This window comes from Myotis nattereri (genome assembly GCF_964212035.1).
Source record: "Myotis nattereri genome assembly, chromosome: 21".
Lineage (NCBI taxonomy): Eukaryota > Metazoa > Chordata > Mammalia > Chiroptera > Vespertilionidae > Myotis > Myotis nattereri.
This window is the reverse complement of record NC_138097.1, coordinates 448,507-466,600: the sequence shown is the minus strand read 5'-3', so window position 1 is coordinate 466,600 and position 18,094 is coordinate 448,507. Positions and strand designations below refer to the sequence as shown.

Here is an 18,094-nt window from a genome sequence, read left to right as displayed (position 1 = left end):
GAGGGGAGGGGACAGCTCTGGGGGCGGGGCTTGGCTGTGGCGGGCGGGGCGGGCTAGATGCAAATAAGGCGGAGCTGAAAAAGCATGCACTACAACCAGACGGGACGGGGAGGGGCGGGGCCAGCGCGGGGGGCGGGGCTTGGCTGTGGCGGGCGCGGTGGCTCCTCAGGCGCCGCGAGCCCGGCGGGAACTGAGGGCCGCGTCGCTCCGCTTCGCCCGGACCCACTGGCGGCTCCGCCCCGAGTCCGCGGCCCCGCGCGGCCGTCCTGAGGCGACTCCGGGGCGATGGCGGCGCGGGGGTCCCGGCCCGCGGTCCTCCGCCTCCTGCTCCTCATCCCGCTGGTCGCCGGGCGCCGGGGTCCGGCCGGCGCGGGGGGCGACGCGCCCGGAGGTGAGCCTGTGGGCGGCGGGGGCGCGGGGCCGGGAGCGGGCGGTTCGTGGAGATGCGCGCGTGGGCACTGAGCTCGGGGAGAGGCCGCCCCGCGGGTCCCCTGACGGCCTCGCGGGGGCCGCCGGGCTCCGTGGCGTTGGGGAGCCCGCCCTGGTGCCCCAGGAGCCTGTGTCCGTCGCGGGGTGCGGCCGGAGGCACCCCGAGTCCCCCGGGCCCCCGGCGCGGAGCCCGTCCGCCCCCCGCAGGTCAGGCGACCCGACGGGGATGGAAATGGTTTCGGTTCCCCCGGAAGTTTCCGAGGCCGATCGCGGGGAGCCCGGCGGGGGGACCCGCACCCCGACGGTCCGCTCAGCGGGAGACGCGCCGGGTTCCGTCAATAGCTTTATTTTATTTATTTTATGTATGACTTTATTCTATTCTATTTGTTTTATTTTATTCATGCTACTTTATTTTATTTTCTGATTTTTATTCTATTTATTTTATTTGTGATTTTATTCTATATTTATTTTATTTTATTCATGTTATTTTATTTTCTGATTTTATTTTATTCTATTTGTTTTATTTATGATTTTATTTTATTCTATTTATTTTATTTTATTCGTGTTACTTTACTTTATTTTCTGATTTTATTTTATTTCACTCTTTTTTTTTAATCCTCACCCGAGGATATTTTCCCATTGATTTTTTTTTTTTCTTAGAGAATGGTTTTGTTCTTTTTTAAAAAATGTAATCTTATTGATTTCAGAGAGGAAGGGAGAGGGAGTGAGAGGTGGAAACACCCATGACAGAGAATCATGGACCAGCCTCCCACTGGGGATCGAGCCCACAACCCGGGCCTGTGCCCTGAGTGGGAACCGAACCCGGGACCCTTTAGTCCACAGGCCGACGCTCTATCCACTGAGCCACACCGGCCGGGGCTCTAGCTCTGTTTTTCTAAGTGTTGTTCTTTTTTTTAAAAAAAAAATATATTTTATTGATTTTTTGCAGAGAGGAAAGGAAAGGCATAGAGAGTTAGAAACATCGATTAGCTGCCTCCTGCACACCCCCCACTGGGCATGTGCCCACAACCAAGGTACATGCCCTTGACCGGAACCGAACCCAGGACCCTTCAGTCCGCAGGTCGACGCTCTATCCACTGAGCCACACCGGCCAGGGCTCTAGCTCTGTTTTTCTAAGCGTTGTTCTTTTTTTTAAAAAAAGTTTTTTTTAACCCTCACCCGAGAATGTTTTTTTTTTAATTGTTTTTTTTTTTTTTTGGTTGTTAATTCTCACCTGAGGGTATTTTTTCCATTGTTTTTTTAAAAGAGGGATCGGAAGGGAGGGAAAAAAGAGAGAGAGAAACATCCATCGATTGGTTGCCCTTGCAACCAGGTACCTGCCCTTGACCTGGAGTTGAACCCGTGACCTTTTGACCTTTCGGTGCCGCTCACTGAGGTGGGCCGGGCTGTGAACCTGGTTCTTAGAAAGAGGAGGCCGCACTTGGGCATAAGGAGAACCTCTTCCTGCCGCTCCCTCCCTCCGGCTTTAAAGGGTGGTTTCCGATGGCAGGAAGCAGTCCGGTCCGGAACAGAAGGACGCGCTGCGGAACGTGCTGCTTAATGGGGACGGGAGAGGGGCGACGTGGAGGGCGTTTTAAACAAAGAAAGAGAGTCCTGCCCCGGCCGGTGGGGCTCAGTGGATAGAGCGCCGGCCTGCGGACCAAAGGGTCCGGGTTCGATTGCCGGTGAGGGCACATGCCCAGGGTTGCGGGCTTGATCCCCACTGAGGGGCGTGCAGGAGGCAGCCGATCCATGATTCTCTCTCATCATGGATGTTTCTCTCTCTTCTTTTCCCTTCCTCTCTGAAATCAATAAAAATATATTTTTTAAAAGAAAGTCCTGGCCCTGGCTGGTTTGGCTCAATGGATAGAGCGTCGCCCTGTGGACTGAAAGGTCCCGGGTTCGATTCCGGTCAGGGCACATGCCGGGGTTGCGGGCTTGATCCCCAGTGGGGGGCGTGCAGGAGGCAGCCGATCCATGATTCTCTCTCATCATTGATATTTTCATCTCTTTCTCCCTCTCCTTTCCTCTCTAAAAAAAAAAAAATATATAAAAAAAAAAGAAGTCCTGTGCAGGGAGAGAGTCCTGGTTTAATGGGGGGTGGGGGTGACAGGGGGGAAATGGGGGTAGGAATGGGGTTTCGGAGCCGGACAAACCTTGGGCTCACGTCATGACTCATAATGTGGCTTGTCTCCGCTGGCTTCTTTCTTTAAAAAACACACACACAAAACAAACAAAAAACAAACTGGATTAATACTCCTCTCCTCCGAGTTGTTTGCAGAGTGAAATAATGCGGATGAATTGCCAGGCGCCGTGGCTGACATTCTTTTTTCCCTCCGTGTTAATATAACACGTCACAGCTGAGTGTTCCACCGTGTCAATAGCGATCCTGTGCGTGCGTGTGTGTGCGTGTGCACGAGCGTGTGCGTGTGTGCATGTACGTGCGCGCGCACACGGTTGTGTGCATGTGCATGTTTGTGCGCGCATGCGTGTGGATGTGCATGTACATATGCGTGTGCGCGTGTGTGCATGTGCGGCCGTGTGCACGCGTGCGGATGTGCATGTTCGTATGTGCACGAACATGTGCATGTGTGCGTGCGTGGGTGTGTGCATGTACGTGTGCACGCACACGGGCGTGTGCACGTGCATGTTTGTGCGTGCGTGCATGCGGATGTGCATGTATGTGCACATGTGTGTGTGCGTGCATGTGCACATGCAGGTGTGTGCATATGCATGTGTCACGTGTGCACGCACGTGTGCAGGTGTGCATGTACATATGCGCACGTGCGCGGGTGTGTGCGGGCGTGTGCATGCATGTGCGTGCATGTGTGCACGCGTGTGTGCAGGTATGCATGTACGTGCGCGTGCGCACACATGTGCGTGTGTGTGTGTTCGGTGTTACATCCGAACCAGGAGAGCCGCTGGCTTCCCTCTCGCTGACCGTCACGCTGCGGTGCGGTTCTGTGTGCCCTTCCTCCGTCCCGCGCGAGCCCCCGGGGCGGCGCCCTGACCCTGCTGGTTCCGGGCCCAGAAGGCCTTGCGGGCGGTGGGAGTCCGGCCGGTGTCGGTGGGGGAACACGTGGCCCAGCCGGTCCTGCTCCCACCCCGGCGCTCACCCGCCCAGATCCGAGCTCGTGGGAAGTGACCGCGCACACACGCGCACGGTGAGTGGGGGGAGGAAGGGCACAGGGGCTCCTACCTGTCGGCGCGCTTTGGGGTACAGTTCCCTTGGAAGTAGGGGCGCTGGACGGCGCTGTCGGCGGAGGGGGCTGTCGTTGCGTTTCCTTTGGCGTGTTGCTCGGCCTCGCCGATCCTTTCTTTCTCCCGCTTTAAAAGGAGAGGCAGCCGGCCGGCGTGGCTCAGGGGTTGAGGGTCAACCTAGGAGCCAGGAGGTCAGGGTTCGATTCCCGGTCAGGGCACGTGCCGGGTTGTGGGCTCCATCCCCCATGTGGGCGCGCAGGGGGCAGCTGATCCATGATCCTCTCTCATCATGAATGTTCCTATCTCTCTCCCTCTCCCTTCCTCTCTGAAATCAATAAAAATATATTTTAAAAATTAATTAAACGAAATGAGAGGGGTAGCCCTGATTTGGCTCAAATCAGCTAGGACTGCCCCTCTCGTTTTATAGTCATTTTCAGAAAAGGTTTTGTGTTTTTTTTCCATAATCTATAAATTAGATCTAGGAAGTCATTTTTGATAATTAGTACATGAGTGTTTAGTACCGTGATTTCAGTACAGAACATTATTTTTCTTCTGATAGCATTATTCTCCCCTAAAAATTGGAATTAAATTCTTCCCGATGAAATCTTTAAATTTAATATGAAATAAGCATGTCTTGGCAATGAGAGTTGGTAAACACTGGAATGGTTTTTGAAAAGAGTTTACCTTTTTTTTTTTTTAAAGGAATTTGCCCTCCAGAAAAGCAATATGCCAATGGGTAGAGCATCGGCCCACAGACTGAAGTGTCCTGGGTTCGATTTCCGTTCAGGGCACAGAACTCGGTTGCAGGCTCGATCCCCGGCCCTGGTGGGTGCACGTACAGGAGGCAACCTATCGATGTGTCTCTCTCACATGGATGTTTCTATTTCTCTCTCCCTCGCCCTTCCTCTCTGAAATCAATAAAAATATATATATATATATATATTTAAAAAAAAGATAAGACGGGTCTTTTAAACCGACGTGGCTGTGACCGGGACAGTGATTTGTGGAGATGAGATGGTTACTAGTCAGTTATATTTCTCTGCAGTGCAGTTGTGTGACACGTTAAATGGTTGAAGCTTTATTTTTAGTGCATGGAGTCGGCTGTGTTCCGTTTCATTGAAAGGAAAATAAAATAATTAGTAGGAAGTGAGGCCCTGATCGGTGTGTCTCAGTGGATAGAGCGTCGGCCTGTGGACTGAAGGGTCCTGGGTTCGATTCTGGTCAAGGGCATGTACCTTGGTTGCAGGCACATCCCCAGTGGGGGATGTGCAGGAGGCAGCTGATTGATGTTTCTGGCTCTCTATCCCTCTCCCTTCCTCTCTATAAAAAAATCAATAAAATATATTTTTAAAAAAAGAAAATGAAAACTATGGAAGGTTTTTTTCTTCTCACCTTTAGTCATTTTCAGGAGTTAACAGATGCACACAAAGTAGCTGTCACCTCTACTTAAATTTTTTTTTAAAAGAAATTTCTTTTTTTTTAATTTTTTTTTTATATATTTTATTGATTTTTTACAGAGAGGAAGGGAGAGAGATAGAGAGTTAGAAACATCGATGAGAGAGAAACATTGATCAGCTGCCTCCTGCACATCCCCCACTGGGGAAGTGCCCGCAACCCAGGTACATGCCCTTGACTGGAATCGAACCTGGGACCCTTCAGTCCGCAGGCCGACGCTCTATCCACTGAGCCAAACCGGTTTTGGCAAATTTTTTTTTTTTTAATTTATTGATTGATTTGAGAGAGAGAGAGAGAGGTAGAGAGAGAGAGAGAGGCATCAGTTTGCTGTTCCACTTATTTATGCGTTCACTGGTTGATTCTTGTACGAGTCCTGACCAGGAATGGAACCTTTGGCCTCTTGGTTCATGGGACCACGCTCAGCCAACCCGGCCAGGGCTGTCACCTCTACTTTCGTTAGGATTACATCCAAAAGGTACCTATCTAAGTGCCTCGTGTAAGGAAATAACCTTTTCACGCAATTTAATCTGCAACGAACAATTATTTTGGCTTCCTGGCAGATACTAAGTCTGCTCTATCAGCTAGAGCTAGACTGAGCATCTGAAGGGTTTTATTTTTTAAAATATATTTTTATTGATTTCAGAGAGGAAAGGGAAGGGAGAGAGAGATAGAAACATCCGTGATGATAGATAAGCATTGATTGGCTGCCTCCTGCACGCCCCGCACTGGGGATCAAGCCCGCAGCCCGGGCATGTGCCCTTGACCGGAAATCGAACCCGGGACCCTTCAGTCCGCAGGCTGACGCTCTAGCCACTGAGCCACACCGCTAGGGCTTGAAGGGTTTTATTGATCTGTGTATCTCTGGATACATTTTAGACCAGAGTTTATGAATATAGACAGTTAATGGAAGTTTACAGTCATTTTCAGAAAAGGGTTTTTTTTTTTCAAACTATAATCTCTAAATTAGATCTAGTAAGTAATTTTTGATAATTAGTATATGAGTGTACTGTGATTTCAGTACAGAACATTTTTTTCTTCTAATAGCATTATTCTTTTCCCCTAAAAATTGGAATTAAATTCTTTCAGATGAAATTTTTAAGTTTAATATGAAATAAGCATGTCTTGGCAATGAGAGTTAGTAAATATTGGATGGTTTTTTGAAAAAGTTTACTTTTTTTTTTTTAAGGAATTTGCCCTCCAGAAAAGCATAGGTTAATGACACTAACTAGGACAGAGAGGTTTTTTCTCTTTATTTTTATTGTTGACACTATTACAGATGTCTCCATTACCACCCTCCCACCTGCTTTGCCCACCTCCACCCAGCCATTATTATCATTATTTTTTAAATATACTTTATTGATTTTTTTATAGAGAGGAATAGAGAGGGATAGAGAGTTAGAAACATCAATGAGAGAGAAACATCGATCAGCTGCCTCCTGCACACCCCCTACTGGGGATGTGCCCGCAGCCAAGGTACATGCCCTTGACCGGAATCGAACCTGGGACCTTTCAGTCCGCAGGCGGACGCTCTATCCACTGAGCAAAACCGGCCAGAGCCAGCCCATTATTTTCAATGATCCTTGTCTGCTCGGTGACTAAAATTGTAATTTAAATGTTCTGTTTCTATTTTGGGGAGCATGATATTGTCTCTCCTGTGTTTAATTCAGTGACCTTATACTTTTTTTCTTCTAACGTAGAATTGTAAAATATAACCTTTTATCGGTAAAAAGTAGGAATTAAGTATAAATATTTGAATTCTGACAAAAAAGACAATGTGAACTTAAAAAAAATATATATATATGTGTTTTTATTGATTTTTAGAGGGAGAGGGAGAGGGATAGAGATAGAAACATCGTCAGCTGCCTCCTGCACGCCCCCTCCTGGGGATCGAGTCCACAACCTGGCTTGTGCCCCGACCCACTGGGAATCAAACCGGTGACCTCCTGGTTCCTGTGGGCTGATGCCCAACCACTGAGCCACACAGGCCGGGCTGAACTTTTGATATTATTTTTGTTTCTTTTTATTTTACGGTCCACGGGGTATATGTGGAATTGGGGAAAACTATTTTCCCTCTAGCTCAGGGTTTCTTCTCTGGGGCTGAGTGGGTGTTTGTTTTGAAGACTGTCCTGGGCTTTGTAGGTTGTGTGGTAGCATCCCTGGCCTCTATTCACAAGATGCCAGTAGCATCTGCCCAAAAAGGTCTCCAGATGTTATCAAATGTGCCTTAGGGAACAAAATTATTCCCCTCATCTTCCCCACCCCTCTCCTCCACCACCAACCCAGCCACCTTGATTTAAAAAAAAAAAACTTTAGCCCTGGCTGGTTTGGCTCAGTGGATGGAGCGTTGGCGTGCGGACTGAGGGGTCCCGGGTTCGATTCTGGCCAAGGGCACATGCCCGGATTGCGGCTCAATCCCCAGTGTGGGGCGTGTAGGAGGCAGCCAATCAATGATTCTCTCTCAACATTGATGTTTCTATCTCTCCCTCTCTGAAATCAATAAAGAAATATATATTTTAAAAAAATCTTTATTGTTGAAAGTATTACAAATATCCCCTTTTTCCACTATTGGTCGCTTCTAGCCCATCCTGTCCTTGCCCGAGTCCTTCACCACCCTATTGTCTGTGTCCATGGGTTATAACCACATCCTATATAATAAAAGCCTGATATTCTAAGTATCCGGTCTTCTGGTCGTCTGTTCAACCAATCAAAGTGCAGTATGCTACTGATATGCTAAGGCCGCTCAACCGCTCGCTATGACATGCACTGACCACCAGGGCGCCCACAGTCAATAAGGAGGGAATATGCTAATTGACTATCACGCCGTCAAAGATGGCGATGCCCAGTTCCCTCAGCCCCCCAGCCGCCCAGGGCCGCCCGAGGCGCAGGTAACCAGGGCCGGCCGAGGCTTGTGCTGCCGGCAGTGGCAGCAGCAGAGGTGTGATGGGGGCATCGCCTTCCCCTGATCGCCAGGTCGCCTCCTGCCCCTGAGGGCTCCCCGACTATGAGGGGGGATGCCGGCTGAGGGACCCCCCTCCAGTACATGAATTTCCATGCACCGAGCCTCTAGTAGAAAATTAATGAAAATCTTAGAATGGGGGGCGGGGGGACCACACACCCTCTGCATTTCACCTGTAATACTGAAAATAGTGACTGGTACGCACTTACCTGTCACATTGAAAGTGTTGGCTATTGCACACCTTTCTCCCCGCTGCAAAATGCTGATTATGTTCACTGCTGTATTATCTCGCCATTGCTTAAAATAGCCCTCCTGGGACTGTTACAAAAGGATTAAAAAAAAAAAGAAGAAGGATATAAGTCACTTTTTGTTAACTTAAAAAAAAAAAAAGGTCCAAGGAGACTTAGAGGGGAATGCCTGGCTTATGAGTTGGGGACACATAGCTTTTACCCTCTTACAAAGCTTTTCAGATATCTTATTTTATTTTATTCTTATGACGGCTGGTGGAGACGAGCGGGCACGCCATTGGCAGCAACTAGCAGGATTTGGACTGTGTGTGCCCTTGACTCAGCAGCTCTAGAGTCAGTGCCATAAATTCTTGTGCAAGGGTGGAAAGAAAAGACGTACAGGGATGGTAAGGACAGCATTTCCCCACTGTGGCGTTGTCAGGAACAACCCCAAACCGGGGGCTATAATAGACACGCCCATTGGTGGGGAAGGCTTAGGTAAATGACAGCACACCCGTAGCTCGGGCACCTTGCCACCTGTGAAGAGAGACTGGAGATGGATAGACGTGTGCCGACATCGAGCACTGAGTGAAAAAAAGAGGGCAAGTCGCAGAACGTAAAGAGAAGACTTTCATTATTCCTCTGTGTCTGCGTTTTTTAAAATGTCTGTACATCAAACTGAGCGGTAGTTACCCGAGAGCACTGGTCCGCAAACTCATTAGTCAACAGAGCCAAATATCAACAGTACAATGATTGAAATTTCTTTTGAGAGCCAAATTTTTTAAACTGAAACTATATAGGTAGGTACATTGTTATTCACTTAATTAGGGTCCTCCTAAGGCTTAGGAAGAGCCACACCCAAGGGGCCAAAGAGCCGCATGTGGCTCGCGAGCCACGGTTTGCCGACCGCGGCCCTAGCGGAAGGGAGATGGGGGGCATAACATCAGAACTGTGTCTGTTTGTTTTTAAATGTATCTTTACTAGAGGCCCGGTGCATGATATTCGTGCACTGGAAGGGGGGGGGATCCCCCCTCAGCCCGGCCTGCACCCTCTCGCAGTCTGGGACCCCCTCAGGGGATGTCCACCTGCTGGCTTAGGCCCGATCCTAAGCCTGCAGTTAGACATCCCTCTCACAGTCCAGGGCTCTCGCAGTCCGGCACCCCTTGCTCCTTACCACCTGCCTGCAGTGGAGACAGGAGAAGCTCCCGCCACTACTGCTGCGCTCGCCAGCCGTGAGCCAGCTGAGCGACGCTCCCCCTGTGGGAGCACACTGACCACCAGGGGGCAGCTCCTGAGTTGAGCGTCTGCCCCCTGGTGGTCAGTGCGCGTCATAGCGACCGGTCGTTCCGCCGTTCGGTCGATTTGCATATTAGCCTTTTATTATATAGGATTGATTTCAGAGAGGAAGGGAGAGGGAGAAAGACACAGAAACATCAATGATGAGAGAGCATCATGGATCAGCTGCCTCCACACACGCCCCCTACCGGGGATCGAGCCCACGACCCGGGCATGTGTCCCGACTGGGAAACGAACCGTGACTTCCCGGGGTGCTGCTCGACCGCTGAGCCACGCCGGTCGGGCGGTTCCTTAGAGGTTAAGTGCCTCTGTATTGAGTTGAGTGCTTCTCAAGGAACTCAGCCTGTTCCCGTGCGAGCAATCGGATTAACTAAGAAATGTATCTGAACAGAGTGGTCCTCATTGATCGCAGGCGTTTGGATTAACATTGCACTTGAAAAGGACTATTAGTCATAGCCTAAGTGATAGTTTTGGGTTATGAATGATGACAAACTTTTTTTGAAAATATATTTTTATTGATTTCAGAGAGGAAGGAAGAGCTAGAAACATCCATGATGAGAGAGAATCATTGATCAGCTGCCTCCTGCAAGTCTTCTACTGGGGACTGAGCCCACAACCCGGGCCTGTGCCCTTGACCAGAATCGAACCTGGGACCTTTCAGTCCACAGGCCGGCGCTCTATCCACTGAGCCACACCGGCAGGACAATGACAAATTTGTGTGTGTGTGTGTGTGTGTGTGTTTTAAGTCGAAGTATTTGGTAGGAGAGAAGCCAACATACTAACTTTTGAAAATCGGTTACACAGGACTGGCTGAACCGTTCTTTGTGGCCAAACACGAAGACAATTTGTTTAAGGATCTATTTCAAGACTACGAGAGGTGGGTCCGCCCCGTGGAGCACCTGAACGACAAGATCAGAATAAAGTTTGGCCTCGCCATATCTCAGCTGGTGGATGTGGTAGGTGTGCCTGTCCTTCCCGATCCGGCGTCACGCTCCCGTGTGGTTGAAATTGCTCTTCGGAGCCTCGGCCTAAGAGGGGTGGCCAGGCGATAACCACCCCCCCCCCCAGGGCCCCTGCTTCCCGGGCGAGGACCCCACGGCCACCTTCGCCTCTGGGACGCGCTTCCTTGGGGCCTCCTCCTCCCTTCCGGGTCGTTCTCCTGTCTTAGGGACGGGCCAGGGCGTGGGGTGCCCTCCCGTCTGCTAAGCTATTTACCTTCTGTCCTCTCCCCTCCTGTCAGGACCATTTGTACTTCCGTGGTCTCTGCACTTACTGCTGTTTTTTGGGGTTTCTTTTTTTTTGGAGGGGTTGTTTTTCATTTTCTTTTTTTAAAAAATATTTTTTTATTGATTTCAGAGAGGAAGGGAGAGGGGGAGAGAGGAGAGATAGAAACATCAATGATGAAAGAGAATCATGGACCTGCTGCCTCCTGCACGCAACCCCAGCCTGCAACCCGGGCATGTGCCCTTGGCCAGAATCAAACCCGGGATCCTTCAGTCCTCAGGTCGACGCTCTACCCACTGAGCAACACCAGCCAGGGCCCATGCTCTTTCTTAGCGCTGAGTACATAAAGTTCCACTGTGCTCATCTCTTAGGTTGTATCTTAGTCAGATCTGAGGAAATACGGTGGTTGAGACGACGAGTGTTAAATCTAAAAATGCCGATGGCGAGCGTGAGGGCAGTTTGTCTGAAATGCAGCGTGCGCTGGGAGGAGTCATGTGACACGAGGCTGGAAAAAGGACCCTGCCTTTCTGGACGGACGAACAGAAGGCAGGTCCTACCCGGGAGGAGCGTTGGCATAAAATGAGAGAACTCGTACTGAAGGAATCGTGGTGTCCGGAACTGGAACCATCGGCCTCATGGAAACCTTTGTTTTTCAGGATGAGAAAAACCAGCTAATGACCACGAATGTCTGGTTGAAGCAGGTATGTATCAAACGCAAAAGGCCGCCCCCCTGGTGACCGGCGACCCTGTTACTACGGGGTGTGCGCACGGAGGGCGTGGGGGGGGCTGGGCTGGGTGCGTGGGCGGGAGGCGGGCGGGCCAGGTAGGTGGAGCGCTCGTGTTTCCCCGGTTGGTGTGATCTGAGGGCCAGGCGCTGGGGAGCACAGCGAACACACTGACCAGCTCGGGGAAATACGCTGGGAAATAGGACAGGCTGTGTTGGGATCTGTATGTATAGATATATTTTAAATATATTTTATTGATTTTTACAGAGAAAAAGGGAGAGGGAGAGAGAGTTAGAAACAGCGATGAGAGAGAAACATCCATCAGCTGCCTCCTGCACGCCCCCCACTGGGGATCGAGCCTGCAACCCGGGCCTGTGCCCTGACCGGGAATCGAACCAGCGACCTCTTGGTTCCCAGGTTGATCATGCTGAACTGCTGAGCCACGCCGGCCGGGTGGGTGGGGCCTGTATTTTTTAGTAGGATGGTATTTTAAATAGGAAAGCCTCGCTGAGAAGGTCATGTTTGAACAAGGTCTCGCAGGAGGAGGAGAAGCAAGCCAGGCCAACATCTGGGGCAGGGGGACTCACAAGTGGAACGGCCGGAGCCTGGGGTTTGCCTGGGGTGTTTAAGGAGCAGCGAGGCGGCCAGTGTGGCTGGAGGGGAGGGCGCCCCGGGAGGAGGGGAGCAGATGAGGTCAGAGCCATGGGAGGCTGGTGGTGTGGCAGCTCGTTGAGATGCTGGCTTTGCAGCACTCTCAGTGGGATGGGAACGGGCAATGAGGCGTTACTTCATTTTATTTTTTTAATATATTTAATTGATTTTTTACAGAGAGGAAGGGAGAGGGATAGAGAGATAGAAACATCGATGAGAGAGAAACATCGATCTGCTGCCTCCTGCACACCCCCTACTGGGGATGTGCCCGCAACCCAGGTACATGCCCTTGACCGGAATCGAACCCAGGACCTTTCAGTCCGCAGGCCGATGCTCTATCCGCTGAGCCAAACCGGTTACGGCTGTCCCTATTTTGAAAAAAAATATATTTTTACTGATTTCAGAGAGGAAGGGAGAGCGAGAGAGAGAGAGAAACATCCATGATGAGAGAGAATCACGGATTGGCTGCCTCCTGTACGCCCCACACTGGGGATCGAGCCCACAACCCGGGCCTGTGCCCTGACCGGGAATCGAACCCTGACCTCCTGGTTCATAGGTCGACGCCCAACCTCTGAGCCGTGCCGGCCGAGCTGTCCCTACTTTTTAGTACCAACCACCACTTCCCCAACCCTGAACTCCTAAAAGGCACGCGTGCTTTCCTTGGGGTGCGAGTCTTAACTTGACATGATCCCAGCGTCGTTCCCGCGTGGAGGCTGGACAGGGTGATTGCGTGTGCAGAATGTGGAATGCGTCCAGCTGCTCTTTGCATGAAGCAGTCTGGCCAGTCTGTGTCGACACAGCTGGAAAAGGCATGTTTCCCTCGAACCCGGACCCTAGATGCCCGAGGCTGCACCTCCTGGGCCCGGCTGGTGGTTGGCGAAGGGGTGACAAGCAGAACCGTGAGCACACGCAGCCTGGCGCTCCCTGTCCCGCAGGGACCAAGCTCCGAGCCGCGGCCGCAGGGACGAGGCTGCCCAGCGCCCACGGGGAAGGCGCGCCCGGCGCTCTCTCCGTCCGGAGTGGCCACGCTTTCCTGTCCGACCGTTTCCAGTCCCTTTGAGGGTTGAGTCCATTGAAATCGACGCCGATGTCTTTGTTTCAAAGGAGTGGAGAGACGTGAAACTCCGGTGGAACCCCGAGGACTACGGGGGGATCCGAGCGATCCGGGTCCCGTCAGACTCACTCTGGACCCCAGACATCGTCCTGTTCGACAAGTAAGTTACAGTCCACCTTCCGTTGTGTGTTTCCGAAGGGCACCCCTGCATGGCGATTAGGCACTGGTGACGTCGCCTTCCTTCTGAGAAGTGGGTGGCTGTCCGGTCGAATGACCCGACTTCACATTCTTTTTTTAAAATATATTTTATTGATTTTTACAGAGAGGAAGGGAGAAGGATAGAGAGTTAGAAACATCGATGGGAGAGAAACATCTATCAGCTGCCTCCTGCACGCCCCCTACTGGGGATGTGCCCGCAACCAAGGTCCATGCCCTTGACCGGAATCGAACCCGGGACCTTTCAGTCCACAGGCCAACGCTCTATCCACTGAGCCACACCGGTCAGGGCCCGATTTCACATTCTTTGGGTTCAAGTCGGTCCTGTGGATGCCCTCCTTTTGTGCGTGTGTGCGCGTGTGCGTGTGTGTGTGCGTGTTGTTTTCTGATCATAAAAGTGTTCTTTGGTTTCTGACATTTGTGACACATTTGGGAACCCCAGGAAGGTGTGAGGAGGTAGGGGGGTCACCAGTGGTCAGTCCCACCGTCCAGCACGTGGAGCAGGGGTGGGGGGCGGCTGGCTTGGCCAAGGCAGTGGGTGAGTTAATTAAATGTTCGACCAGCCCTGGCCGGTTTGGCTCAGTGGATGGAGCGTCAGCCTGTGGACCTCAGGGTCCCGGGTTCGATTCCGGTCAAGGGCACATGCCTGGGTTACAGGCTTGGTCCAACGTGCAGGAGGCAGCCAATCCATGATTCCCTCTCATCATTGATGTTTCTATCTCTCCCTTCCTCTCCCTTCCTCTCTGAAATGAATAAAAACATATTTAAAGAAAAATGTTTGACCAAATAGAGCAGGCTAATATTTCATATATATATATATATGTATACATATGTATATGTATATATATACACATATATGTATATATATACATATGTATGTATATATATGTACATATATATTAATCATGTTTAACAATCTTTAATTATAATGTGAAAGTTCAATATAAGCCAGTTGTAGGGCTTGGGACTTATTCTTTAAAATATATATTTTTTTGATCTCAGAGAGAAAGAGGGAGAGAGGGAGAGACAGAAACATCCATGATGAGAGAGAATCACGGATCAGCTGCCTCCTGCACGCCCCCCACTGGGGATGGAGCCCGCAACCCGGGCCTGTGCCCTGACCGGGAATCGAACCCTGACCTCCTGGTTCCTAGGTCGACGCCCAGCCCCTGAGCCCCGCCTGCAGTGTTACTGTGCGTGTGTGTCCGCGTGTGTGTTTCAGTGCCGACGGGCGCTTCGAAGGGGCCCGCACGAAGACCGTGGTCAGGTTCGACGGCACCGTCACCTGGACGCCCCCGGCCAACTACAAGAGCTCCTGCACCATCGACGTCACCTTCTTCCCCTTCGACCTCCAGAACTGCTCCATGAAGTTCGGCTCCTGGACCTACGACGGCTCCCAGGTGGACCTCCTGCTGGAGGACCGAGACGTGGACAAGAGGGACTTCTTCGACAACGGGGAGTGGGAGATCGTGAGCGCCACGGGCAGCCGGGGGAACCGGACGGACGGCCGCCGCTGGTACCCGCACGTCACCTACTCCTTCGTCATCAGGCGCCTGCCCCTCTTCTACACGCTGTTCCTCATCGTCCCCTGCATCGGGCTCTCGCTGCTCACGGCGCTGGTCTTCTACCTGCCGTCGCACGAGGGCGAGAAGATCTCCCTCTGCACCTCGGTGCTGGTCTCGCTGACGGTCTTCCTGCTGGTCATCGAGGAGATCATCCCCTCGTCCTCCAAGGTCATCCCCCTCATCGGGGAGTACCTGGTGCTCACCATGATCTTCGTGACGCTGTCCATCACCGTGACTGTCTTCGCCATCAACATCCACCACCGCGCGCCCTCCACGCACCACGCCATGGCGCCCTGGGTCCGCCAGGTGTTCCTGCACCGGCTCCCCCGGCTGCTGTGCATGCGGGGCCACGCCGACCGGTACTCCGCCCCGAGAGAGGAGGCCGGGGCCCGCGGGGGCCCGAGCCCCTCCCGGGACGCGCTGGGAGCCGCGCTCGACTCCATCCGCTACATCGCTAGGCACGTGGTGAAGGAGAACGCCGTCCGAGAGGTCTGTGCCCCGGGGCGTCGCAGAGGCGGGTCAGGGCCCTCCGAGGCCAAGTGCCGGGCGAGGGCCAGAAACGTGGACGCACGTCCTCAAAAAGATCTTTACTAAATCCAGTTCTGGCCCTGGCCAGTGTGGCTCAGTGGATAGAGCGCCAGGTTTGATTCTGGTCAAAGGCACAGGCCCGGGTTACGGGCTCGATCCCCAGTGTGGGGCGTGCAGGAGGCAGCAGATCCATGATTCTCTCTCCTCATGGATGTTTCTCTCTCCCTCCCTCTCCCTTCCTCTCTGAAATCAGTAAAAATATATTTGATGGGGGGAAAAAAAGCGAATGAAAGACATATTTTGGGGTTTATTACCAAATATCCAAATAGTATAAATATTCTAACTTTTATTATAAATCATCAAAATAAGCCAGCTGTAAAATATTACAAGTCGATGTGTGAATGACATTGTGCCATGTCCTTGAGGCTCTGTTACCACAGCATCTGTCCCTGACCACTGAGCACGGGGGCGGAGGGGTGGAGGAGGAGGTGGGGCGGGGAGAGGGTGGTATGGGGGGGCGCTTACAGTGTTGAGGTGGAAGAAACTGCTTTGGCCTTAATTCAGCAGATTATATCTTTTTAAAAAATATATTTTTACTGATTTCAGAGAGGAAGGGAGAAGGAAAGAGATAGAAACATCCATGATGAGAGAGAATCATGGATCGGCTGCCTCCTGCACGCCCCCCACTGGGGACCGAGCCAGCAACCTGGGCCTGTGCCCTTGACCGGAATCGATCCCGGGACCCTTCAGTCCGCAGGCCGACGCTCTATCCACTGAGCCACACCGGCCAGGGCAGCAGATCATATCTGAAAATAAGTACACAGTGTTGAATTCTGTATTGAATGTGGGCCTTTTTTTTTTTTTTTTTGGCCACAGGTGGTTGAAGACTGGAAGTTCATAGCCCGGGTCCTCGACCGGCTCTTCCTGTGGACGTTCCTTGTGGTCTCGGTGGTCGGCTCCCTGGGGCTCTTCGTTCCTGTGATTTATAAATGGGCCACGATACTGGCTCCAGCTCCAGTCGGAACTGCCAACACGTGACGCTTCCCTCGGGCGGGAGCAGGAGTTCTAGTTACCAAAAGGCACGTACAGTGAGCGGAACCTCGTTTCTCGAACTTGATGCGTTCCAAGATGCTGTGTGAAAACCGAATCATTTCCCCCCATTAGAAATCATGTAAGTTGAATTAATCCGTTCCAGACCCCCAAATGATTCCGTTTTAAATTTTTTTTAAAAAAATATATTTTATTGATTTTTTTACAGAGAGGAAGGGAGAGAGATAGAGAGTTAGAAACATCGATGAGAAAGAAACATTGATCACCTGCCTCCTGCACATCTCCTGGGGATGTGCCCGCAACCCAGGCACATGCCCCTGACCGGAATCGAACCTGGGACCCTTCAGTCCACAGGCCGACGCTCTATCCACTGAGCCAAACCGGTTTTGGCCCCTGTTTTAAATTTTTTAAAAATTATTTTTATTGATTTCAGAGAGGAAGGGAGGGGGAGAGAGAGAGAAACATCAATGATGAGAGAGAATCATCGATCGGCCGCCTCCTGCACGCCCCCCACTGGGGATTGAGTCCACAGGCCGATGCTCTATCCACTGAACCACACCAGCCAGGGCTTAACTTTTCTTATACACAGTACATGTCTCTTGTACTGTTTCATCTAGAAATAAACACTTTAACAGCAAAAAGGACATGAAATGTAAATGGAATTTTAACGAAAAGGAAAGGAAATGTACAGTTAAAAATGAAAATGTAGCCCTGACCGGTGTGGCTCAGTGGATAGAGCGTCGGCCTGCGGACCGAAGGGACCCAGGTTAGATCCTGGTCAAGGGCGTGTACCTTGGTTGCGGGCACATTCCCAGTGGGGGGGCATGCAGGAGGCAGCTGATCGATGTTTCTCTCTCATCGATGTTTCAAACTCTCTATCCCTCCCCCTTCCCCTCTGAAAAAATCAATAAAATATATTTTTCAAAAATGAAAATGTAACAATAAGTATAAGCAGCCACAAAAGCAAAACAAAACAAAAAACGTGAAAGTATTCACAGCACAGTATCCTGAGATTGTAACGGTGGGAAATGGACTCATATTCGTACATCCCCGCCTCTGTCACCTGAGGGATTGTGACTGACCCTACAGGTACCAGCCTGAAAGGGTTGTCAGGGTGAGAAGCGAGTTGTCGCGATGGGAGGCGTTCGGGAAACGAGGTTCCACTGTACGTATGTACCTTAGGGCACCCATAGAATGATGAAAACGCCAGATGTGTTTAAATGTCCCGCAAGCCTGGACAGATGAACAGTTGCTAGCATCCGTTTATCGTAACAGACTTGCCCACTAGAAAAATCCATCTGCACGACTAACGCGGTAACCGACTGAATCACACCTGATCTCCTCAAAATAGCAGCACGGCAGTATCTGGCCTGTCCTAGCAAACATGTGACGTTTGTATCCTGGCTGATAACGGTTTTGAAATTCGTAATACAGTGGGGCCTTGACTTACGAGTGTCCTGACTAACGAGTTTTTCGAGATACGAGCATCTCTCAGCCGATCTTTTGCTTTGCGTTGC

At 51.2% G+C, this 18,094-nt stretch overlaps 1 protein-coding gene across 1 annotated transcript; it reads left to right on the top strand.

Moving 5' to 3' along the window:
* Window positions 1-285: 285 nt before the first annotated feature.
* Window positions 286-16,650, top strand: CHRNA5 (cholinergic receptor nicotinic alpha 5 subunit; the record flags this gene model as incomplete). Its single annotated transcript, XM_081114699.1, has 6 exons — window positions 286-391; window positions 10,369-10,520; window positions 11,445-11,489; window positions 13,269-13,378; window positions 14,657-15,488; window positions 16,404-16,650. 6 exons carry the CDS (start codon window positions 286-288, stop codon window positions 16,563-16,565), a joined length of 1,407 nt encoding a protein of 468 aa, XP_080970825.1. The 3' UTR covers window positions 16,566-16,650.
* Between the last annotated feature and the right edge of the window lie 1,444 nt (window positions 16,651-18,094).